This window comes from Syngnathus floridae, chromosome 16 (genome assembly GCF_059516105.1).
Source record: "Syngnathus floridae isolate MCC-2025c chromosome 16, RoL_Sflo_1.0, whole genome shotgun sequence".
Taxonomy (NCBI): Eukaryota; Metazoa; Chordata; class Actinopteri; order Syngnathiformes; family Syngnathidae; genus Syngnathus; species Syngnathus floridae.
The window spans coordinates 9,792,484-9,818,146 of record NC_142428.1 but is presented as its reverse complement, the minus strand read 5'-3'; the positions used below and the strand labels follow the sequence as shown (position 1 = coordinate 9,818,146).

At 46.3% G+C, this 25,663-nt stretch overlaps 1 protein-coding gene across 3 annotated transcripts; it reads left to right on the top strand.

Moving 5' to 3' along the window:
* Positions 1-51: 51 nt before the first annotated feature.
* Positions 52-25,196, top strand: atrn (attractin). Of its 3 annotated transcripts, none has more exons than XM_088399897.1 (29): positions 52-538; positions 1,258-1,341; positions 2,774-2,887; positions 2,943-3,071; positions 3,747-3,943; positions 4,020-4,191; positions 4,263-4,353; positions 4,454-4,703; positions 4,869-5,052; positions 5,123-5,277; positions 5,569-5,653; positions 6,509-6,729; positions 6,868-6,989; positions 7,064-7,202; positions 7,324-7,505; positions 8,201-8,420; positions 9,554-9,739; positions 9,865-10,110; positions 10,373-10,510; positions 10,603-10,696; positions 11,154-11,206; positions 12,204-12,298; positions 12,372-12,450; positions 12,518-12,675; positions 14,592-14,653; positions 18,353-18,431; positions 19,926-20,033; positions 22,891-23,005; positions 23,087-25,196. In XM_088399897.1, exons 1-29 carry the CDS (start codon positions 288-290, stop codon positions 23,209-23,211), a joined length of 4,134 nt encoding a protein of 1,377 aa, XP_088256023.1. In that variant the 5' UTR covers positions 52-287; the 3' UTR covers positions 23,212-25,196. The 3 variants fall into 3 exon arrangements, with proteins under 3 accessions (XP_088256023.1, XP_088256025.1, XP_088256024.1); XM_088399899.1 differs by lacking the exon at positions 52-538 and adding an exon at positions 2,563-2,707 and having other exon boundaries at positions 1,325-1,341; XM_088399898.1 differs by lacking the exons at positions 52-538; positions 1,258-1,341 and adding an exon at positions 1,355-2,707.
* The last annotated feature ends 467 nt before the right edge of the window (positions 25,197-25,663 follow it).

The following is a 25,663-nucleotide window of genomic DNA, read 5'->3' as shown; positions in this document are numbered from 1 at the left end:
CTCCCACCTCCACTTCTCGAACTTCCGCCGCCGTTACGTCACTTCTGGACGTCAAGATGCGGCTCTGTGCGGCGGCGAGCTGGCCACCACGAGCAGTCACAACATGTAACATGGAGCCCGCAATGGAATCTTAAAACCCGCCTCGTCACCTCCACGACCACGACCGACGCGTTCCCGCTCCACTACCCCGACGGGGGCATCGAACGGCGGCTGGCGGCGGTAGCGGCGCCCACCGCGAAGCTAGCGGAGCGTCTGGGGGCTCGAGCAGCCATCTTTTAGAGAGACAAATGTTCGGGACGACGCGACTTCGGCGATGGGCCTTCTCGCTGACCGGCCCCGCAGACCGGAGCTTGGCGGCCGGCCTCCTTGTAGTCCTCGTGGCTGCGGCGGGGATTCCTGGACGTTCGGCAGCGGCGGCGAAGGAGAAGGAGTGCGACAAACCTTGTGTGAACGGCGAGTGCAACACAGCGACGGGCGGCTGCGTGTGCTCCCCCGGCTGGGTCGGGGACCAGTGCCAGCACTGCGGAGGAAGATTCAGGTAGGGAGTTCCGCACGCGACTCGCACCGGCGGGCACGCGAATTCGAGACCGCGCGACCGCGAGACGCTCAGGTGTCCCGCTACCGATTGAAGGGATTTAAGCGACGCTTGTCTTACCTGAGCAACATGGCGGCGCATTCTCATCAGCTGAAGCACCTAAAAGTAACATTTGCTGCATTCTAATCATCGTTGAATAAAAAAAAAATATCGGGGAAAAGGTACGACCCCATTCTTGTAATCTTGAGAATTTTCCCCTCAATTATTTGGCTTGGTTTTGAAGTGCAACTTTATGTTTAAAATATGTGACTGAATTCATTGATGATTTGTTTTTGGGGCAAGCATACGTTTCCAATCGGGATGCTAAAAGTGGTTCCATTTTTGGGTGGAGCGGGAGCCTTGGGTTTATTTCTTTGAATATTACGTAAAATACGAAGAAGATACTAGCTGTTGAACCCAGGAAAGACAATGACAAAGAGGCTAACGTTCAAAGAAAAACTGTAAATGACTGCAAGATCACTTAGGCGCAACCTGTTTACAAGACATCTTCCTTAGAAGACGAAGCAAACTGTGGAGACGTCATGAAACAGATATGACATGCGCAGATGACAACGACATCATCTTTACGTGATGGCATCGATAATTATCGATTATAATCGATGGATGCAAACCTTTGGTGGGTAAATGTTTCTTCCCACAAGCCTTGTGTCTTTGGCTTCCAGGTTGACGGCTCCTTTTGGCTTCCTGTCAGACGGACCTGGCAACTACAAATACAAGACCAAGTGCACTTGGCTCATTGAAGGACGGTGAGTTTGATAGTCTAATAATTGACAAAGGTAGATTGAGGTTGTTGTGGAAGTATTCTGCACATGCAAAACATCTATCCATCCATTTTCTGTATGGCTTGTCCCCACTGGGGTCGTGGGTGTACTGGAGCCTATCCCAGCAGTCATTGGGCAGTAGGCGGGGGACACCCTGAACCGGTTGCCAGCCAATCGCAGGGCACACAGAGACGAACAACCATCTGCACTTGCAACTAGGGGCAATTTGGAGTGCTCAGTCGGCCTACCGTGCATGTTTTTGGGATGTGGGAGGACACCGGAGGTACCTGTAGAAAACCCACGCAGGCACGGGAAGAACATGCAAACTCCACGCAGGGAGGTAGAATTGAATCCGCACCCTCCAAACTGTGAGGTGAACGTGCTAACCAGTGCGCCACCGAGCCGCGCGCATGCAAAACATTTGGACTATAAATCAGTTAATCATCAACCTGCAGTGTGTTTCAAAGACAACACCACACTGCGGACACATTTTAATGTCTGAGTTTGGTTTTTAAAATGAGTACAAAAGCGAATGTCATTGTCCTGGAAGCTAAAGCAAAACAACTTTTTTTTAGCAATCCCTTCCACAGAGCTCATGTCAATTTCTTGTGGTGAACATGAAGTCAAAAAACCAAGAAAAGGTACAAGAGCCATTTTACTTATGATTTGATGTTTTAAACGCTATATGCCCGATAAGATGTTGTCTGAAGTTGTTTAAAGAGTGGATTAGTGTTGATAGCGGCGTCCAAAATGTCAGAAATCTGGAAGCTGAAATGGGCTCAATGTTTACGAATAAACCGCTTTATGAGAAAGGGAAAGCCGACTTGCCCCGAGTCACGACTCACTGAATTGTAACGTGAAATAGAACGTAGCCAATCAAGAAGCGACCTGATTGAGGCACCAGGAAACCAAAGATAGCAACACAAATTTGAGAACTCAATTGTCTCACTCTGGTTTTTTTCCCTCTATTTTTATCCACATGTGTTTTGTCATGGGTGGTTTCTGCCTTTGAGGAATAGATTCTAGATAATTGGTGCAACAGGAAACTAACATAAGCAGTCAGTTAGCTAACAGGAAGCTACCATACCTTTCTGCGGAGCTAACAGAAAGTTAACCATGTTTCCCCATGGAGCTAAAGTGAAGCTACCAATGTCTAAAGGAAAAGTTTTGGAAAACTAATATATTCTTTGAGTAATATGCTGCCAGGATGCTAACAGGAACCTAACATAGCCACCCAGGAAGCTAGGTGGAAGCTAACAGTGAGTTCAAGTTGTTTGCTGAGGATGAATGAACAGGAAGCTAGCATACTCATCAGGGAAACTGACAAACATACGCTGCCAGGGAGCTAATGGTAAGCTAGCACATTCCTCCAAGCTACTAATGGGATGCTAACAGTGATCCTTCCTTTCTTTCTCAGTCCAAATTCCATTCTTCGCTTACGCTTTGAGCATTTTGCCACCGAGTGCAGCTGGGATCACCTTTATGTCTATGACGGAGACTCCATCTACGCCCCCCTGCTAGCTGCCTTTAGGTACGGCAACCGCCGTCTACAAAAGTTTTTTTCGCTAATCGACTATTTGTTTTAGCGGTCTGATCATTCCTGAGACTTCCAGCAACGAAACGGTTCCTGAGGTGGCCTCGCAGTCTGGCTTCGCCTTGCTGCACTTCTTTAGCGACGCCGCCTACAACCTGACCGGTTTCAACATCTCATACAGGTGAGAAACTTATGGACGCTGCTGGATGGATTTTACTCACGCTGGGCGGTGCGCTCCATTTTGACACAAATGCCATTCCTACGCTATGATCAAATGGTGATGATCAAAGGCATTTTGGAGCCTACACGTGCGCTTCGGTTTAATATTTCTCTGACTGATGGTTACCATGGTGACTCGAAATCTTTTCTACTCCCAAGCCTGTTAACCTCTGGCCTGGTGATGTTAACATGGTCATTACATGAATTTGGTTGCGTAATAGTTTTATAGAACATTGAAATGTTTAAAAAAATATAGACAAAGTAATGAAATATGATGATGGTGGAAGATTCCCCGCCCACAATAAAGTGACGAATAAAAAATGGTGGCGTGGGAGGATTCCTTAAAATATTTGTAAAGGTTGTGTATGAAGCGCACACGCACAGTTAATCATTGACCCGAGCGAACGAGATTTGTTTTCATGATGGAGGTCAAAAGTTGAGTTTTGTTTTGAGCAAATACATTTTCACGATTCCCCCTGTGGCCTTTTCTTTTTGTTAGCGTGTTGCACTCTTTCAAAAGCAGCCCCGAGATTTTTCCACAAGAGCAGATGTGACCGTCAATAATTCATCAGACGCCCTGTGATGTTTTATTCAGAGTTTGCTTTCCAGCAACGTACAATCGCGTCCGCCCTTGCAGGGTGAACACGTGTCCCAACAATTGTTCGGGTCGAGGCGAGTGCCGCCTGGCCAATGCCACGGGGGCGCCGCGCTGCCGCTGCCGACACGGCTGGAAAGGCGACGCCTGCGACATGCCCTACTGCCGTGACGACTGCGGGTTCCCTGAGCGAGGACGGTGCCGGGACAAGATGTGCGACTGCTTGCGCGGGTGGCAAGGTAAGCCCTTGGCTCGCGTGCGCCAGCCCCCCCCACCGATCCAAATCCGAGCCCTCGGTTTTCTTTTGGCCTCCAGGTCCCGACTGCTCAGTGTCTGTCCCAGCGGACTCGGGTTTCTGGAGCCGGGAAGCCTTCCCCTCTGAGCCGGGCCTGGCCAGGGCCTCGCACAAAGCGGTGGTGGAGCGGGACGTCATGTGGGTCATCGGGGGATACGTCTTCAACGCTTCTGCCTATCACATGGTCAAAGCGTGAGTCGCAATCCTCCACTTCAAAATGGTCAGCGTGGTGATGATAAGAAGTTATTTTCTTGTTATCCTAGCTTTAATTTAAGCAGCAAATCGTGGCTGACGCTTGACCCGTCCGTTAACATCGTCCCGCCTCGATACGGACACTCAGTAGCGCTGTACGAGGTAAGGCCAAATTATCAAAGATGACACGTTTTTCTATTTGATGTTCTCAAGATTGTTGATGGCAAGAAAAAAATAATGTGAAATGTTTTCCGGTCCACAGGGCAAAGTGTACATGTATGGTGGTAAGATGGACTCCACTGGGAACGTGTCCAGCCAGCTGTGGGTGTTCCATGTCCAGAACCAGAGCTGGGCTCTCCTGAGCCCGCGCATCGAGGAGCAGTACGCAGTGGTGGGACACTCGGCCCACGTAGTGCCCCCACTGCAGGAGGGCGACAGTCCGGTCATGCTAGTGCTCTTTGGACACTGTCCTCTTTACGGATACATGAGCCTGGTCCAGGAGTACAACATTCGTAAGTTAAACGAGCTGGACCGTTTAGGAAACCATTCACGCAGTCTTAAAATTTTAACGGCTGTCAGTTGCGGTCTTAACATGGCATCTTGAAATGCAGGATAGTTCCTTGCAACACTACCATACAGTTCTGAAACGTCATCATAGCGTCTATGGTTGGGTGCAGAGCGCAACCAGTGGAGCTTGGTGCCCACTGACGGGGCCCTGATCCAGGGCGGCTATGGCCACAGCAGCGTGTTTGACGACGCTACCCGAGCCATCTACACGCACGGAGGTTACAAGGCCTTCAGCGCTAGTAAGTGTGGCCTGGCCGGAGACCTCTACCGGCTGGACGTGGACACCAGGAAGTGGTGAGTAGACGGCGACGGGGTGTCCGAGCTGTGCCGTGCTGTGATGTGACGGTGGCTGCTTTTGCGGCAGGACCATCCTGAAGGACAGCGGCTCCTTCCGCTATCTCCACACGGCCGTGATTGTGAGCGGGACCATGTTGGTGTTTGGTGGAAACACGCACAACGACACCTCCATGAGTCATGGCGCCAAGTGCTTCTCGTCTGACTTTATGGCCTACAGCCTGGGTTGGTATAGTCGTTTTTTGTCGGTGCAATGGAACAACGAGCAGATTTGCTGAAATATTCATTGTGGGTCATCACTGTCAGCTGAACGCTAGCCAATCAGCTGTAGCCAATCAGATGGCTGCATTTGCACAAATGACGTCGTAGGCCTCCCAATTGCTTGCAGTTCTGCCATTCTACACCAGGTGTCACTGTTTACCTTTGTACAGTCGATGGTGCAGCGATACCTGCTAGAATTTCGCAGCAGACAATTAGACATAAAAGAAAACGTATGAACATTTTTCTTCTTTCCAGCATGCGACGATTGGACCCCACTGCCCCGGCCTGATCTTTTCCATGACCTAAACCGCTTCGGTCATTCGGCGGTCGCCAGTGATGGGTAAATCTTTATGACATATAATAGAATATTCATGTCATGTATGTGTTCTTTTTGTGTTTTTTTTTTCTTTTCAACGTGTGTAAGCATAAATGAGGTCGAAAGTGTGTGTGAATAATGCACATGTGGCATTTTGCGACTTATGAACATGCCATGCAAACATGTGGCGGTTCCTCTGTGAACATCAATATTTCACACCAGAGGACTTGACGCTGGGCTGCAGCGACATCTGTGCCGCAGCCTTCTGGCTCAATTACCTAAAAGGCAGCGGTGAAACGTCATTCAGGCTTGAGAAGTCAATCATGCCATCTTGGAAATTTGAAACCTCCACCTGTGAAACTTTGGCTCATTGCTATCAAACTTCATCACAGCATCTTGAAAATTAATCATCAAGCATACTCGTTCGGATTTCTGATTACAATTAAATGTCTTTAAACTTGGCACACCGACTTAAAATTTTGTGACATGGTCTCGATTTTTCACTTGTAATGTGAGTCATGTCATGTTTTAAGGGCATCAATTTGTCTGTCTTGCGTGTGACTTTTTGAGCACAGTCATCTGCACATTTTCTCAAGATTGTGGCTAGGCTAATTAGCACTCGGCTGGACGTGACGACCCCAAGGTCGTTTTCTTCTCATCACTTTGCGCCCTCGCAGCTGTGAGTCGCACACAAAATTTGCCAGATGGCGTGCAATCAGTCGACCAGCCGTGCATTTAGATCTAAATTCATTATTAAGAAAATGGACATGGTTGTATTTTTTCCGTCATTTCACTCATAAAATTTAAATGTTAAAAATCAATCCTAAATGTACTTAGAATTTAATTATTTGAATTGATTTTGATGCATCCTGCTTGCAGGGTGATGTACGTGCTGGGCGGCTTCAACAGTCTCCTTCTGAGCGATGTTTTAGCCTACACGTCTCCGCGCTGCTCGGCCTTCTCCAGCGCCGCCTCGTGCGCTCGAGCCACTGTGGGCTTGCACTGCTTGTGGAACAGCAGCCGGGCTTCCTGTCTGCCCTGGCAGGGCAGCGCAAACCCCGAGCAGCAGCAGACGCCCGCATCCTGCAACAGTAGATCCTGTAGGTGGCGCCATTGAGCCTCTGTTACCCTTCCCAATGTCACTTTGTCTTCAAAATTTACCACGGGATTACGAAACATTTTTTTAAACTCTGCACTACTCAAATTAATACGAATGCGTTGATGCACTTTGCTCTCAGATGCTGACAACGAACGCTGCGACCAGTACACGGACTGTTTCAGCTGCACGGCCAACACCAACGGCTGCCAGTGGTGCTCTGTGCAGTGCGTCTCCCTGGGAAGCAACTGCACCGCCGTCTCAGTAATGACCGCAACGCTCCATGCCTTCGCCAGCGCTGTGATGCTGAAGTTGTGCCGGTTTGCTCTTTTCTTGAGGGCCCTGTGGTGGACTTTGACAGCTGCCCTAAAGACAACCCGTCCTACGTCTGCAACAAGAAGACCAGCTGCAAAAGCTGTGCCGTGGACCAAAACTGCCAGTGGGAACCACGCAACCAGGAGTGCATCTCGCTGCCAGGTAACTGTGTTGACGTGGCTAAAGTCTAGCACCAAGTAATGCTAACAAAGCTAACGATGCTAATTGTCGTTAACGCACTGTGCAAAAGTTGTGACGAGAAATTTTAATCGTCGCCTTGCAGAGAACGTGTGCGGCGAGAGCTGGCACCTGGTGGGCAACTCCTGCCTGAAGTTCCTGACGGCCAAGGACTCCTACGACAACGCCAAGCTGGCATGTCGCACCCACAACGCCGTGTTGGCCTCCCTCACTACGCAGAAGAAGGTCGACTTTGTCCTCAAGGAGCTGCAGATCATGAGTGTGGTGGTAAGGCATTGATGCAACGAGGGCAGTGAGAATGGGCCGATTGACACTGCGTTTAGCCAGACATGATCAGTCACTCTTGAAATGTCTGAAAAACTTCAAGACGGGGTTTCTGTTGTCTTTATGACACAACTCTTACATAGATGTATTTTTAAAAAACTGAAACCTCGTTGCACTGTTTATAGTCTATGGATTACCATTTTTAAACCTTTGAAACCTCTGTCATAATTTGAATTTTCAGCAAGCCGTTCTGAAGTCAAATAGTCTTTATGTCAGTCTCGGAGCTGTCTGTAGATTGTAGACTGAGCTTGCAGGATCAAGGCTATTGATGGCACGAGCACCTCTTCCAGACACGATCAATCAATCCCAGAATTGCACCAAGATCACCGTGCTAGAGAAAGTGCAATTGGAGCGGTGTTTGAGAGAGATGGAGCTCTTTTTTTTGCACGCGCCAAGCTTGGCTCCATGGAAATTGATTTGCTGATGGCATGGTTTGCCGATAGCCAGCTTTTATCTCTGCGCTTGGCCCAGTCTGTTAAATTGATGGCGTGGTGAAGTTTCCTCTCATGTCCTTTTGTTGTTGTTGGTGGTGGTGGTCTGTTACTGGACCAAACCAACGCGAATGTATTTTTGGAATATTCTGGAAGAGAGTCTTGAAACTTCAACTTGCAAAAGGCATTTGTATCCCTGCGCTGCAGTACAGGGCGATGGTGACTCCCTGGGTGGGCCTGCGCAAGATCAATGTGTCGTACTGGTGCTGGGAGGACATGTCGCCTTTCACCAACACGTCGCTGCAGTGGCTGCCCGGTGAGCCCAGTGACGCCGGGTTCTGTGGCTACCTGGCGGAGCCCGCCTCCAGTGGACTGAAGGCGCAGACCTGCATCAACCCCGTCAACGGAAGCCTCTGCGAGCGCCTGGGTAAGTCCACCAAACCACGCCATGCTACGTTAGCAGCTTAGTTCCTGGAAATTAGCATTTGAAATGATGATTTATCAAATCAACCCCAAGTAGTACCGATTACAGGGCCGGTTTTTGCTGTGGGCAATATGAGCGACCACCCAGGGCGCAATCCACATGGGGCGCACGAGCGCTCTCCAAAACAAAATGGATGGTTTGCCCAGGGTGCAAAAGTAGGCAGGACCACCGCAGACTGATTGGTACCCAATTTTCGCGGCACGCACGACAATGCTTACAGGCTAGTGTATTATGAAATTTGACGGAGTCAGTGGCGAACCCAAAACTGAATATCCACCAAACAGTAAAAGTTTCATAGCTTGTGTCATTCTCCATACAAGCAGAAGATGAGACAGGATTCACCATTAATAAATTGTTTTGAACCAAACTAAACGACTTGGTGGAAATGCTTCTCTTAACAGCTTAAATGTCAAACGTTTGTTTTCAGTAGCCGGTAATTATCCCTTGTGGATTGTGTTATCAAAATTCCGTCCACAATACCCAAATAATATAACTTTGCAAAATACTGCACTGATACCACTACAAAAACTAAAACATCACTAAAAGCAGTAGAATAATAGCCGACAAGGCTTGTGTGTGTGAGCTAGTGTATAAATATTATTTATACTTGACTGCGTTTACTTTTTTTCTATCGTAAACAATCCATTTACAGCGTTGACTTTATTTAATTGCTAATGACTCAGTGCAACTGCCTAGCTGGGGGCCGTGTGCTCTACTCTGCCAACAACAATGTTGACTAATTGCCTCATCAAACGCAAGTGGTCAGGAGGGCGAATGCAATCATTCACTCCTTTGATTGGAATGGACGCCTTTCAAATGGGTCACTCACATGCTGGCTAAAATGATTCCACATGACACTGCGTGTTCATTAGGTCAACTTTCTCTTTGTTTTAACGCCCCTGCAGACCATTTATTATTCCACACGGTTCTGTTTAAAACCGGACCCTCGGTATTTACCATCGCAAACGTACCAGGACACACTGGACCACTTTGCAACATTATTTAGTACGATCAAGTGTTAAGTTAGTGTGGTGAGTGTTCATGTGAGTCAACGGCTCCGTGTCGCTTTCCCACAGCCAACCACAGCGCCAAGCAGTGCCGGACACCGTGTGCCACGCGCGCCACCTGCAGCGAGTGCACAAGCGGCAGCTCAGAGTGCATGTGGTGCAGCAACATGAAGCAGTGCGTGGACTCCAACGCCTACGTGGCCTCCTTCCCCTTCGGCCAGTGCATGGAGTGGTACACCATGAGCACGTGTCCGCGTAAGACTCGCCAAACCGTAAATAATCTAGTTTAACAATGTAAATCAAGCATAGCAACGGCACATGAATAAGTAACCAGTATGAAGGGAACGTCTTGGATTGTGAATTCTCTTTTGTGCCGGCAGCGGAGAACTGTTCCGGGCACCGCACGTGCGGCCAGTGTCTGGAGCAGCCCGGCTGCGGCTGGTGCACGGACGCCAGCAACACGGGCAAGGGCCAGTGCATGGAGGGCTCGTACCGGGGACCCTTCCAGACCTCCGTGCCGGCGCCCTCCACTCTGCCGGGCCTGCCTGCCAACCCACCGCCTGCCCTCAACACCAGCATGTGCCCCAGCGAGGCTCTCTACAACTGGTCCTTTATACACTGCCCAGGTAGGACCGGCCGCTGGACTTCTGGTCAAAAATTCCCACTTATTTAATTTAACAAGTTGCACAAAAAATGCTTATCCAATTTTGTTGTATTCAATTTCAGAGTAGATTTGTTCAACTGGTAAAATGGTGGCAAAGGCCTGACTAAATGAACCTTGACACTAATATGTTACAAGAAATGCTTTTACATTGACTGACGCCAACATAATTCTGTAGTACCAAGATGCTTTTGCATCCTGGCAATAATTGTCCCTCATGCTGTCAGCATGTCAGTGCAACGGGCACAGCCGCTGCGTCAACGAGAGCGTGTGCGAGAAGTGCGAAGACCTGACCACTGGCCGCCACTGTGAGAGCTGCATCTCGGGCTTCTACGGAGACCCCACCAACGGCGGCGGCTGCCAGCGTCAGTCTTTTGCAATTGCTTTGAAAACGACATCTTAGCAACAGCACTGTCCGTTTGAGTTGATGTTAACTTCAATGACCCTTTTGGCACAGCGTGCAAGTGTAACGGCCACGCCAGCATGTGTAACCCCAACAACGGCAAATGTTTCTGTACCACCAAGGGCATCAAAGGAGACCGCTGTCACCTGTAAGTAGAACCAGAACACAAATAGCCTCACTATCCTTTGACTTGCCACCATATTGCTGTTCTCAAGTAAAGTACAATTGCACATCCACCACAGCAATAAATGAGAAAGAAGCGCTGCCCTCGTGAGTCCTTCTGTCCTGTGTGTTGTCATCCCGCCCGCTCGCGCGCCAGTTGTGGCACGACGTTGTCATTTAATAAGTGCCATCAAATGGACGGCGCACACCAATTCAAGGCCCAGCATGATTTTTCTCGACCGCACGCCAAGAAGACCACGCTCACGCGCAGCATGCTGGACATTATGCATCTGTTCATGAATGCCTGTGGATGAATTGTGATTACTTTTACACACACACACATGCAGTTAATGGCCATCTTCAGCGTTTTGGTTCAGTGGAGCAGAATGAAGTAAAGTTTCATAACCTCACGATTGTTCATCGGTTTTTATGTTGTGTTCCAGGTGCGAGCTGGAAAACCGTTACCAAGGCAACCCTTTGAAAGGCACATGTTATTGTAAGTACCCGCCAGAGCGCTCAATCCTAAGCACTTGTGCCGGCAAATGATCCAATTTCACTTAATACAAATAATTGACCTACACATAGTTTGATATTTGGAGGGACAACAAATCCCCTGAATTGCACATATAGACGTGCATATGCGGTGAAGACTCTCCTTATTACTACGAACAACCTTGTTTAAACTTAAGTCCTCCCTCACATAGAAAGCGTTCCCATTTAGCTAGCGCTTTAACACCATCTTATGGATTCATCACTTACGGCAAAGACGTTTTGTTCAGTGGTGTGTTGTGACTTTTAGGGCCAGAGCAAATTCATACGTCGCTATCTGGGGAGCACGAAGGTCGACGCTAACACATACTTAGACTCCACTTGAATCGAAGCGTCTCGTTGGGTTTGATGTCAGGCAGATGCGACAAGAAGCAGATGGCGCTCGTCTGCATTCAAAGTTCGACTGAAAGTCAATCGATGAAACTTTTTTTTAGCAGTTTTTTCTTCCCGGCTAGTCATTTTCGTTTTATAGCGGCAGCAGCAGGTTAGCATCAAGCATCTCATTAAGCCCAAGGGTCGACGTAGAGAACAATCGACAGTGGTGACTCATGTTCCAGGCGGGTGGTGGTCACCCAGCCTATTTTCCATTAAAATTTATGCTCACTGCAAGCCCTGCAAAAAACAAAAACACCAAAACTATGCACATGAAAGAGTGAAAATACTTTTTTAAAAAGTAAATGACAAATGTAGAAAAAAAAATCACAACATAATGCAAGGTCTGACTGCCAGGCAAAAAAAAAAGAAGCAAACATTTCAACATTGTCATGCTCATTAATTTGAAGCTCATTTTCCCGCGGTTACTGAAACAAAAGAATAATCCAACCCTCGTCAACGTTCCAATCTTCAGCATTTAAAGCTTCAGAATCCTCATCTTTGCAGTTAGAGTAACGACAGTCGACACTTGCATGGACTCAAAATTCTTTTTTAAAACCAACTGCTAACAGACACCCTGCTCATCGACTACCAGTTCACCTTCAGCCTGTCTCAGGAGGACGACCGCTACTACACCGCCATCAACTTTGTAGCCACACCGGAGGAGGTGAGTCTTGCTTAGGCCTTCGTTTGCGCCACTTAGTGTTTCGTGATAAAAATGTCATCTCTTCTTCCTTTAGCCCAACCGAGATTTAGACATGTTTATCAATGCGTCCAAGAACTTCAACTTGAACATCACCTGGGCGACCAGCTTCACAGGTGAGCCCTCGGAGAATCTGTTGACAAGTTGCACGATGGCTGACCTGCGTTTGTCATTGTCATCCAGCAGGGACGCAGAGTGGCGAGGAGATCCCCATCGTGTCGCGCAGCAACATCAAAGACTTCAAGGACAGGTTCTCCAACGAGAACTTTGACTTCCGCAACAGCCCCAACATTACCTTCTTTGTCTACGTCAGCAACTTCACCTGGCCCATCAAGATACATGTGAGGATGTAGCAGCGTTAGCCTCAAAAACTTGTTTCTAGCATTAGCATCACAGCTTCACTGTAATCGTGAAACTCACGCTCCAACTTCTTTGGTTTGAGCGACTTCCGGAACAAAATATCAGAATTCTGTTTTCCCTTAAATAATACCCCTAGTAACAATAACGAAGATGAAAACAATGGTTTCAAGTACAATAATCCTTATCAGATCTCAGTGTTTTAATATTGATCTTGGCCAAATGAGACAAAAAGATACAATTACAAAAAGATAAAAATGTCATAAATGAAACAAAGGAAAATTACCTGACGGTAAAATAAGGAAATGAAACTAAAACAGAAATAAAGAAATTGACACTAAAGTTTAAACAAGAAAATGACCCCCAATCCCTCCAAATTACAATGTTGATCTAAAGAAAATGCCAGAAAAATGAATCTAGAATTTGAACAGCTCTTGGAATGTTGTCTCCTGCGAGCGTCCAAACGACCTTGGGTCCTTTTTGCTGGCGGGCGTGTTTGTTTTGGGTCGGAAGGTCCACCTGAAGCGCATGAATAGGATTCTTGTCCGCGCCGGTGCGCCGTGCGGTCGGTTCGGCTTGAATATGCGTCTTCATGCCTTGGCGGAAGCGCTTTGCGTGTTCGCCGGCGGCTAGCAGCACTCGGCCCGTTGACATTCCCAGCAAATCCGCCCTCCGCCCTTTAAGTTTGCCAAAGTTAGTCAGGCACCCATGGTTCAGACCAAACACGGCGGGCTTTTAGCAGCTTCAGACAGGTTAGCTTTTCCAGCAGAGATTATTGAATTTAGATTGGAGCTTATTGAATTTGGATGTTTTGGATCAAATCGGGATAGCGAGAACAGCAGCGAGCGGTTTGCGACTCGTTGACTGCGACTCGTTGACTAACGGCCTCCGTCAGCGTAAATTCCATGACGACAGGTATGCTACATTAGCGTCACAGTCTAGCTCACCGATAGCTGGTCAGATATCTGAGTTAGTATGTTTAGTTGAAAAGTAATAGACTCATTTGGGACCCTTTATCAAAGTGATTGTTGATGTGTTGGTACAGCAACGCCCTTTCCGCTTTGTGTTTATGGTCGACAAATCCTTCTTATTTTTTCTCCCTTACCAATCTAACAAAGTTATCATCCAGCAAAATAACAGTGCAGTGTTTCCTTGCTACTTCACGGTTCGTAATTGCAGCCTCACTCAATTGCGGGTTTTCCCTTGTGGCCATAACTTCATCTAATGCAGTTTCTCTGCACTATTTTGTGGCTTTCCGCGCCATTTTTCTGCCTTTTAGGTCCAAATAATGTCCTATTTTTGGAGAGGAAATTTGTTTTCTAAAAACCGAGACTGTCAACACTGGGACTCGTCATCAAGCTATTGAACGGCATCCAACTGCAGCCCCTGTTCCTTTTATACGGCGCACTCTGAACTCCACATAAATGCATCCCTAAAAACCTTTATGAAAGATGAAATATTCATGGGCTAATCCCACACGTTATGCTAATCCCACCGATGCTGATGAATAAAAAAGCAGTGGTACGGACGATTTAGCGGGGGCGCAGATGCACAAGGCTGCCAGAATGGGTCGCTGCGGTGTCATTGTTGGAGCAGGGTTTTCTTTTTTGGGAGGGAGAGGGGGCTGGAGATTAGTGGCACATTAACAGCGTTGCCCCAGGCAACGTTGATTAAGGAGCTAGTTGTTCATACAATTGTCTGTATCAGGAGTGACTTTTCGTCTGGCCACCACAAGTTCAATTATGCAGGTCACTCAAACCTGATGGCAGCAGTCAGCTGTTCGACTCATAGCTTACATTCAACGTGGAAAAAGTTTCCAAATGACTGCATAATTTTCCTCGTTATCTCGACACAATTTGGTCTCCAGATGTGCTGATGTCATCTTCCCTTTCCTTCGCAGATCGCCTTCTCGCAGCACAGCAACTTCATGGACCTCGTTCAGTTCTTTGTCACCTTCTTCAGGTCAGCGCACAAGCACACGATACAAGTGGGGAGGGGGTATGTTGAGAGGTGGAGTGTGTGAATGTGCGGGCGGACGGGCAGGCACGTATGTGTTGAAGGCTCAGTGATCCGCGTGGCATCTCTTCAGGAAGTGCTCTAATGTGTTATTGATTTTAAAAATGACTGCAAAAGATTGAGTGTGGAGGCGTGTCCACTGCACGCTTGATTGCGTGCGTGTGCAGTAGCTTGCTCGACACACACACATGCTCACATTTATGTGCCTCTGCCAGGAAAAGCCATGTCCACTCACTGGACACGTCATTAGGGACACAAGATCCAAAATTCACTGTCAGACAGGTGTAACTTTCTGCATCAGCTTTCCGATTCGTCTTCCCACGGCCGGCTTATGAGTTAGGGTTTGAAAATGACGATATGATGGTTTGCAATGAAGCTGTCACATAAAATTTGGGTAGCACAGTCTGGTTTCAAGACGGGCAAAGGCTTCACAAAGTAAGCTTGAAAGGCCATGTGAAGGTATCACGTTGCGGTTTGAAAGTGGGCTTTGCAGCCGGCGTTGGTGTTGTTGTGCTTGGCGAGTCGTAATTAGCAGTCAGGTGAAGTGTGAGTTTTTGTCTTTGCCGCACCTGCTGAGTTGATTCCTTCAAACTCCATCCTGCGGTGAGGCCTGATGTTCCAGAAAATTCACATTTCTTCTTCCCCTGAGAGTGAAACTTGTCGTGGCGCACTGCGGCTGCCATTAAAAAAAAGAGAGCGAGATAAGGGAAAAAAAAGAAAAAGGTGCGGTTGGGAGACTCGGCGGGGGGTATTTTTAGCACGACGCCGTCCCAGTGGGTTAGCCTGGTGCTCTTCTAACACGCGCGCGCACACAACTCTTAACACATTGCACTAAATTAAACACACACACGTCTGAGAACATGATTCTGAACATGTCTAACGACGTGAATGTTCAAGCGCAGCTTTGAATGAATCTGGACTGCACATGACATCACAAACTATCAGCTGGTCTCCAACAAACCAAATCTACACGTATTTGTGAACCTCACTGCCTATTTGCTATTCATGGAACCAAAGTGACAAATTTCTGAAAGATGACAAGTATTTAAAAACAAACGATTCCATTCCAGAAGACATTTTTTCTTCTCACTTGGCGGTGTTTCTTTGCCCTCTAAAGTAGTTTGTCTTCAAGAAAAAGTTTTTTTTAATATAACTCTGATAGCAGTTGGCGGGTGCGTGGACAAAGCCCCTCCCGTCTTGTCAGGTGGCACGCCGGCCGGCGCTAGGCTAATTAGTAACGCGAGAGGGCACTTAGAGGAGAAGCTATCCTCGGAAAACAGCAGCAAATAGCAACTTGAAGATGCACTGTTCAAACACTTTGCGACAGGCGGGTGGGGGTCGGCGGGGGATTGCATTTGGTACCTGGGTTTTTGGGGTGGGGGCCTGTTAATAAATAATACTACGCCATTAAACAAATACTAGAATGCTAGAATGTAGCTTGGAAATGTAGGTTAGCACAGAGCAGCAGAGAAGGTCGTGCTGACCCTGCCCACCCAGCATACCATCTTAGTTGGCCGATTTTCGGTATCTTACTCTAGCTGCTGCGTTGCCGTTTGCCCCGTGGCTGTTCTGCAGCTGTCGGCCCATCCCTACAGGCTTCTTGACAACGCCGTACTTTTTTCTCGCTCCGCCCATTTTGCTGGGGAGCTCACTTGGAATCCCCTCGAGCTCAAGATACACACATGCATATCGCTTCACTAACATCAAAGGCCATGTCAAGAGTCTCATTTTTATTTTCATTGTGGTTTTTTTTGTTTTTTTACCTCCAAAGACAATTCAATCTGTAGTGTAATCAATTAATGTCATAAGTAAAAGTTTTTATTCTTCCTGTAAATGCATCCAAAGGAAACCTGGAAAGGTCACCCCTGCTGAAGTTGTATAAAATACATGCGAGAATGGTGACAGGGAATCATCAAAAAAGCGTGACGCTCGCCCAATGAGTTTGGAATCGCAGAGAGATGCCGAAGCTTCTGATGCGTTTGCTCGCACGCACGCTTGCACTTCTGATGTGTCATAACTGAGGGAGTTTATTTGTGCAATATAGTTGAAAGGTGCTATCATCAAAATGGAAATGCTTCAACATCTTTTGGGGATTGGACATGGCACATATTGGGAGTGTGTGTGTGTGTGCGTGTGTGTTGCTGACACAAGGTGACATGATGCGTCATCACCTGTCACACCACCTCTGGGGGATTTTGTGTAAAAGTGCAAAACGATGTTCGTTTTTTTTTTTTTTTTAATTATTTATTTTTCTATTTGTGTGTTTTTTTTCTTCAAGTGCTTCATGTTTGACACGTTTGTCAGCGTCGCCCTAGAGTCTGCTCAACAACAAGTGACATCATCGTCAATGTCGATGTATTATTGCCTGTCAAACATGTTGCAATTATTATTTTTTTAGCCAACATATTACAAATTCAACTCATGCAATTTAGATATACCGTATTTGCCGGTGTATAAGTTGACTCGGTGTATAAGTCGACCCCCTAAAATTCGACGGAAATTTACGATTTTATTATATGTCCTTTGTATAAGTCGAGCTCAATTGTTGCATTATATTAAACTTCAAAATTCAATCAGAAATATGCGAAATTTATTGACGAAATGTGTTCAAATTCGCGAGTTTGTAGCGAGCGATCTATACGCCATTTTAAATATTATTTACTTCATGACCCTGCGATATTACACGCCGAGAGAGACTAACAACAATGAACACTCTTAGAAACTGGTTTATTTTTAGTTAAGAAATAACAAATTATAATTATAAAGTGATTGCCGGTACATAGAGTTCAAAATTCGTCTTCATCATCGCTATTTCCGAAAAGCTCGTTCCATTCGTTTTCGTTTAGTTTGTCGTCATAAAGGGCATCTTCTTGGTCTTCTCTATCCTCAGTTTCCTCCTCCTCTTCCCAGATAAGGTCGTCTTCTGTCCCATCGAGAGCGTTTGGCGAATATTTTCTAAGTGCCAACGGCTCTTGCGCCATAAAGAGTCCGCCTCGGCTGGTTCCCCATGTCGGCCAGAACAAGTGAAAATTCGGCCTCTTCCCCTGGAAGTCTGGCCAAGTTTGGCGAATATTTTCTAAGTGCCAACGACATTCATTTAGACATGGCGATTGAATGTTTACGTACCGGTAGTTACTGTTGTTGCTTGACGCGCGATGACTCGCACATTCGCTCAATGCCCAGTACTTCCCCCTATCAGTCATCGTCGCTGCCTGGCTTTCAATGTCCGTTATTGAGGTGACAATATTTGAAATTGTTGCTGAGGATGCGTGTTAATGCGACGAACGCTTTATAATGATTCAGTTTCTCGCTGTTTGATGAGCCTGACGGACGCACACCCACACACAATGAGATGCATGAGAAACGGCCTTGGTTACCATCACATTTGAAGCGATGAATACGAAGTTAAATTTTATGACTCGTGTATAAGTCGAGGTCGATTTTTTTCGGTCGATTTTGGATCGAAAAAGGTCGACTAATACACCGGCAAATACGGTAACCAGTATTAGTTTTGGCTGATTAGTTGATGGAAGCTGTTCCCATGCTTTAGAAAGGGGCTCAGGTTGTGCTTAACTGCGCTACCTGCAGCATTGGTTCGTGCACACTGGCTGAATTTCTGTCTTCTGACTTCTCGTGTGTCCGCAGCTGCTTCCTGTCTCTGCTGCTGGTGGCCGCCGTAGTTTGGAAGATCAAGCAGAGCTGCTGGGCATCGCGGAGACGAGAGGTTTGTCCCACACAATCTATTTAGCGTCCGAGTGGCGCGTGGCAAAAGCAAAGCCGGCCGGGTGACCGCTCACTTGGGGGGGGGGGGGCATCCAGTAGCACGCAGCGTGTGGTGAACTCGATTTGTTTGCGCGCCGCGTAATGTGTAGAGCCTCTTGGCGGTCACCTCTGCGCGTCGCCTCTCTCTGCCGCACCCTCGACCGTCGAGGACTCATTCAGGATGACCTGCGCAAAAACAACAATTGGATTATGGCTTTTTGTCCACCAAAATGTTTCCGTCACTTTGGCCCAGCAACCAATGGCTACCATTTTTCCTGAAGCTCTTCATGTGGCTTTGATGATTTAAAAAACTGTAGCATAGCTAGCAACAGAAGCCCCCAAGAGCTTGCCGTCACAACACACAGCTTTCAACTCTTTAGCTTATTGCAATTTTTTTTTTTTCATTCTTTTTCATTCATTTTTACGAGCATCTGTCAGCATGATTGACGTTAGCTAGACGCGTGTGAACGCATTTCTTTTTGTCTCTCACGGCTCCCATGATGCATCTTAATCCTGCTGATCTCGTTCACTTAGTTGATGTAGGATATCATTAACATTCGGACATGCTCCAGAGGCTCGTGCATCTTGGAATCCCCAGGGTGAACCCTTGTACTGTATAGCTGTAGTTTTTTTCCTGGAACTTAGTTTTCCAGTCATGTGTTGTTTTTTTCATACGTGAGATGGAGTTAAACACGTGTTGACCGCTCGCCGGCCTGCTACTTCATTAAACTTATCATCAGCCATCGTTCACCCACAACAACGCTCTTCCCCAAGTCCCTGGTCCTTCAGGCAGGATGAGCGTCCCCCCCCAAACTCCACATCAACGCTAGCAGATAAGCTAACTGCTAGCGTCGACATGCGGGAAAGTCTTATCAGTTTTTGACTGGCAGGCAGCTGAGATTCAATTAAAGACCACAAAAAAAATAACACCCTTACGCAAAGGTACATTTCAGTGCAGATCTGGATCAATGTGCACTCATCCAAGAGCAGGATTTGTCAGCACCAGATAAAGATTTTTATCTGGCTTTTCCTCTGAGACAGGAACTTTTGGAGCGCCGGAGCTGTTGTCTAAATTCAGTTTTGAAATTCAGATAAGGTCACAGGTTCAGGAAGTTCAGGAACCTTTGGGACTGCATGTTTAATTCAAACCTGATAGTTCCAGGAACTGTCCCTGAGCATCCTAGAACTTGGAACGTTGGAAGATTATTGGGTGCTGGACCAGGAGAACTAAGGTTCTTGTTTTGTTCAGGATGTTTAGATTCCAGTATACCTGCACGAATACATCAAACTTGCCTAAAACTTGACAGCAAGAACTCTTTTCTCAATTGAGTTCCAGGGTAATTTAACAGGACCCAAAATGATATACTGTGGCTAAAATAAGATGACATTACCTAACTGTTTATATTAGCGATTAGCGGCCTTGGCTAACCATAGACTGTCTGCTCTGTTGCCATAGCAACTGCTGAGGGAGATGCAGCAGATGGCAAGCCGGCCTTTCGCCACCATCAACGTGGCCTTGGAGACGGACGAGGAGCCGCCAGACCTGATTGGAGGAAATGTCAAGGTGGGCTCATTTCGCCAGGTGGCATTGTGAACCACGTGCAGAGGGCCATTTTTTGGGACGGTGGGTTATTTCAGTTCTTAGTTTTTATTTCGTCCTTTTCTTCATGCTGTTTATGAGCTTGAAGATGTCACTGCAAGTTCATCCAAACAAACAAGTCTCGGATGTCAGCGATGTTGTCTGTTACTGCTGCGTGCTGCTTCACTAAAAATGCTCCGTAGCAAATGTTTGTTGGAGAGTGGTAAAAATTGCTGAACAGAGATGCAAAAGTGAGTTGCCCCAGGTGTCAATGTTAAACCGGGAAATGTTTGCCATGAGCGGACCCATAAAAAAACTCAAGAAGCCATAGCTGCCATTTTGGTTTGAAGCAAGCATTTGAATGATTATGTTTTGTTTGTACTGTGGTCACCGAGCCTGGTGTCACACGTGTTTGGTGTTTCCCTCAAATTTACTGACCCTTTGCTGATCTTATCAAGTGACATCTGCTCCTCTGTGTGGGCCTTATCTGCTTTCTTGCATGTGTGTTTGTGTGTGTATTCTACAAGCTCTAAGTCAAAACAGCAGCTCGCTGCCGCTATCAGCCCAGTCCTCCGCCGCCCCTCCATCTGTGCGTTGGCTTTTCTTCTCTCTCCGCCCGCGCTCTCCTCGTCTTTCTCCCGCTCTCCCGCCAGCCGAGATCCAATTTAGATGGTCCCGTCCGCCCGCCCGTGCCTCCGCCGGGGTGCACGGCGTCTGTGCGTCCGTCCTATCTGCGCGGCGGCTCAGATTGAGCTTCTCGGAGCCTCATCGGCCTTGTTTCGCCGCTCGTTTATCAGGCCGTTGCCACTGCTGCACTGGCGTTTGAAAGGCGACGCCATGCAAAGCCCGCTCACATTCATTACAAGTTGTTGGTGGCCTTAAATGGCCGTCCAAAGTGGCGGCGGAAGCTTCTTGAGCTGACACAACTGACGCGACGACTCGGGATTGAAAAGAATGTGCCAGCGGTTTCAATTTAACGGTTACACTTGAACTCTGTTCTTGCGATAAATTAGCATTAGCACTTAGCATTTGCGTTGCATCGACCTTGTCCGGCGTCAAGGCACTCAACTTTGTGCTCCATGACAGCATTTTAGCTAGTTTGGGGGGGGGTGTTGCCCTTTGCAATGTTTTTAGTGACACCTTGTGTCTTAAATATTGTCAAGTGAACATTTTGCTTGCGTATATTAACTCCAGAGATCAATCAGGAAACATTTTGATCTATTTGTTAACCCATTAAGGCTTCAAAACAGCCAAAATTGGCATTTAATTGAGCTGTTTATATCAACATTAACTCAATTAAATTCCACTGACCTAAGTGATTTGAACAATATTTGATGAATCATCGTGTCCTCCCGACCTTATCCTTGTGCTCTTGTTTTGGTTAGCCAACGGCACGAACAGATTTCAATCAACGGTTGTAATTGCTTCTGGTTAAAAAAAAATGTTCCTCATTTATGCGTGTTGACAAACTGTAGCAATGGGAAGTCATCATTGCTCGACACCTCGTCACCATTCCTGATGCTCATTTTTGAGCGGCTAGCGATGAAAGCGGTGCAGCGGCGCGTGTGCATGCGGGGGGAGCCTAATAACTGGAGCTTAATTGAAGTAGGACGTGTCGTTGTGCCTGCGCTCGACAGATAATAAGTCTGCTTGCTGCGTCTTGTGCGCTTGTGGCAGCAAAGGCGGCCGACCCACTCGGGCGCTCCAAAAGAAAGATGTAAATAAATTTGTTGGGAGAAACTTCACCGAGTGAAACTTCAGCCTTCGTGCAGAAGGAAACACAACTGACTGCTTGCCAGTGAGTGAATGAGTGAGTGACGGGGAACAAGTGAACATTCAATGTGTGAGCAAGTTGACGTGAGTAAAAGTGAGAAAGAAAGAGTGGGTGAAGAAAGAATGAATGAGTGTGTGAGAAGGAGGAAGAGTATGCGTGTGTCTGATAGCTGACAGAGGCTAAACGGGTTCAAGTGCAGACAAATGAGATTATGGCCGCAAGTGCTGTCTGACTGGCTGACTGGCTGCAAATACACTCACATCATCCATGCTGACAGTGTTGCCTTTGAACAATAAATCACATTGTTGGGCTGAGGTCATTGCCGAACAACCTGAAGAGCAACACGCACACGCACACGCACACACACACACACACACACACGCACACACGCACTGCATACTTGGATGAGTTGGATGCAGAAGCACACCTTTAGGCATGCACTGGAAGAGTAAACATTATAGTAGATCCCCCCCCTCTTCCCAACAACAACAAAAACCCGCATCAAATAATAAAATAGAAAGAAATCCCAATGGTAAAATAAAAAAAAATAATAAAACCACATAATATATGATTGGAAATCGTTGAATAATTCACAGGCAACAAGTTGGTCCTTTCTTTATTGCTGCCTTCAGGCAAGACTAATAAAACAAACCAAACACATTTACAACACTCACACGCACGCACACTTTTCACTGCTGCTGTTGAAAGTAAACATCAACACAGACTGAATATGGGAAAGTGTGAAATAGGTCAAACGCGAATAACATTACGGCACCTGCTACTTTGTGGGTGTGTGTTTGCCGCTGATGGAAAAACTCAAATCACGTTAGGCCAAGCTCAATAATGGCAAATAATGAATCCCGCATCCAAGATAAGCAGAATTCTGCTCCAACAATCACATTGCACGATAGGTGAAGGTTGTCCTGTGGGTTGACAAATCCTAATCCTCTAACAAACGTTTTCTGCAATTGAACATTGAGAAAAAATAAAAATCTGTGAATGATGGCAACCTGCGAGTGTGTAACACAAACCTTTTCCTCCCATTAACCTTCTTACGTTGGTCTCCAGTGCGTCCCAAAGCCGATCGCGTTGGAGCCGTGTTTCGGAAACAAAGCGGCCGTCCTCTCCATCTTTGTTCGTCTCCCACGAGGCAGCGGAGGAATTCCGCCACCGGGACAATCGGGTAACACATGCGAGAGGATGACACCCATTAATGCCTCACAAATGTTGCTTTTGAAATTCATCCGGTTTTCCTCTTGCTCAGGTCTGGCGGTGGCGAGCGCACTGGTAGACGTTTCGCAGCAAATGTGTTTGGGCTTCAAGGAGAAGTCGGGAGGCCTGAGGAGCCGCAAGCAGCAGCCCAGCGCTCAGCCTTCCACCTGCATCTGACCTCGCCTGGCCCCGGCACCTCCCTTCTTCATAGACTTCTCACCTGGAAGAGGTGCATGCTGAGACATGGGATTCCAAACCTTTTGTCCCTACTATCATGCTGCTAGAACAGATGTTCATCTCATCCCGTCCAAGACCACTCGCTTTCCTCTTCTCGTTTTGTGACGGTGGACTTGGCTAAAAGACACAACGGAGTATCCCCGAGGAAACATCTGGAGGACGGACGCTTTGCGACAGACGGACCGGATCAGAGGTAACCGTTGCGATTGCTCCAGCGCGGTTCGGCATTTTTTGGGGAATGTAGCAATATTAGCATTGCTTGATTCTATTTAGGGTGGAGAAACAACAACTCACATTTTAGCATCTCATGTGATTCCAGTTCCTCTTCTCCCATGCAAATTTTACACATTGTTGGCTTAGGAAATAGTGTGTGTGGGTGTGTGGGTGTGTGAGTGTGTGAGTGAGTGAGTGCGTGCGTGCGGAAATAAGCTGAATTAACTCGTTACCGACTAGTTAGAGCTTGAGTGCTGTTTTTTTTTTTTTTTTAATTCTACGGTACTTCAGGCAAATTCCACTTTCCTCATTGTTGGTTTAAAGGAAAAAAATATAGAAATTTGACCAATTTTGTTGCAGTTGCAGATATTTTGTGGGCAAAAACATCTCAACGCGACTCAGCTTCAATACCAGCTTTGCTCGCACAGCTCGTTAGCTTTTGAACAACATTTTTTCTAATCGAGAAAAACTACTCGTAAAGACTTCCAATGTGATGTTGACAAGTCGCTTGTTTTGTTTGCACTTTTTATTTTTTGCTGCTGTTTTTATATGGCCGGAACTAGCTCACAAAATGTCTGGAGGACCCTGTAAATTGGCGAGTGTCCATTTGGGGAAATGTGGTGTGTAAAACACTGCTCTGCTGTAACGGCAATTACACATCGGAATGCTGAACCGTTGCTCGGTTCTCATTTCCAGTTTGACACACTAGGTTGCGCTTGAAAGCTGCCTCTCAAAGAAATGTGAGTTTTGCATGGAAAATTAGGAAGCGGAGTTGGGGATTATGGTGTTAACCTGTCGAAATGCTGAAATTGTTTGTGACTCTTTAACTTGCTTGTTGTTTATTTTAATAGTTAAAAAACACAGCACATTTTTACATGTAAGCTGAGCATTTTTTTCAAATAGGTTTTCACATTTAAAACATTTTTTGTAAAACAAGATTACAGGTAATGTCAGGTCCCCAGTTTCACTCGCCAGCCAAATCTTGAGCTTGGCATTTTTCCATTGTTAAATGCAATTTTTTTTTTAATACTCAATTATCTAATTTATTAGCGTGTTCCCAAGATCATTTTTTTCTTCCTCTTTATCCACCAACATCCTTATCATGGCACGCACAAACATCGGGTGCAGGCTTGGAACAAAAAAAACACAAGTCCAAACATGACGCTATTAACTTTTCACCCTGAGAGAAAAACAGTCAATAAGACAAACAAATTCATAACAGACTGTAATAACACTAAAAATAACAGAGCTTGCCCTTGAGCAAAACGTTGGATTACAAGTTTTGTGGCAAAGGTCAGAACACTTAAGTTTTTTAATTATCCGGACGTATTTGTCTTGTTTTAGCTGGTTTTCCCATCTGGATTTTTTCCCAACCATTGGGAATGCTTTAAAGTTTAAAAAACAACTTTTTTAATCCAAGTGTTATCGTCCTTGACATTGTCCTTGATAAGCGCAATTCCAGTTAAAAAATCATCAATACTGCAGTGCAAAAATATCAACGACGAAATTGAACCGTGGTTTCTTCAAATCTTTGTTTCACTGTTTTGTACTTGTTGCAAAATTTGATGTAGACTTTGCACGATATTTGTCCCTTTACGCAAGAATAATAGGAATGGCTGATTTTATGCACAAATGAATTATGTAGTCTGTGCTCGACTGAATTATTTTAAATTAGCCAAGCCTCACTTTTACTAATAAAATATCAAAATAAATTTTGCGTTGCTTGCATCATAAGCCATTTTTTACATTTACATCTGTTTTTTTTCTATGATTTTACCTCCAGCTTTTCATATAATAATGCGTAGTGGTTCAATTTTCAAAGCTCAACGTTGTGCGAAGAAATGCAGACATACTGTAGAAGTTAGCGATTAGCTGTGTACTAAATTGCTCACGTCCCATCTTGGAGGCTTCTGTATAGGCACAAACATTTCATTTTTGTCATTTGTTATCTATGATGACAAGAAAAGGCAACGTAGAAGGAGCATAATTCCAAGATGCTTCCAAGGAAGAGTGGAAAAAAAAAAGACTTTGGGGGGTGCAAATGTCCTTGTACAGCAAATATTTAACAACTTGTGATAATTTTGAGATTTTTAGTGAAAAACACTGGCTGTGTTCTCTGCGCTCTATATTCTAAAATAGAAACACGTATTTAAACGCTAACACATTGGTTGAAGCAGCT

Excerpts from the sequence above, each read along its gene's own strand:
- atrn (XM_088399897.1), top strand. The coding sequence starts at position 288 with ATGTTCGGGACGACGCGACTTCGGCGATGGGCCTTCTCGCTGACCGGC. Across the intron at positions 1,342-2,773 it reads ACTTGGCTCATTGAAGGACG|TCCAAATTCCATTCTTCGCT; the intron begins GTGAGTTTGATA and ends TTTCTTTCTCAG. Across the intron at positions 4,192-4,262 it reads GCCTATCACATGGTCAAAGC|CTTTAATTTAAGCAGCAAAT; the intron begins GTGAGTCGCAAT and ends TTGTTATCCTAG.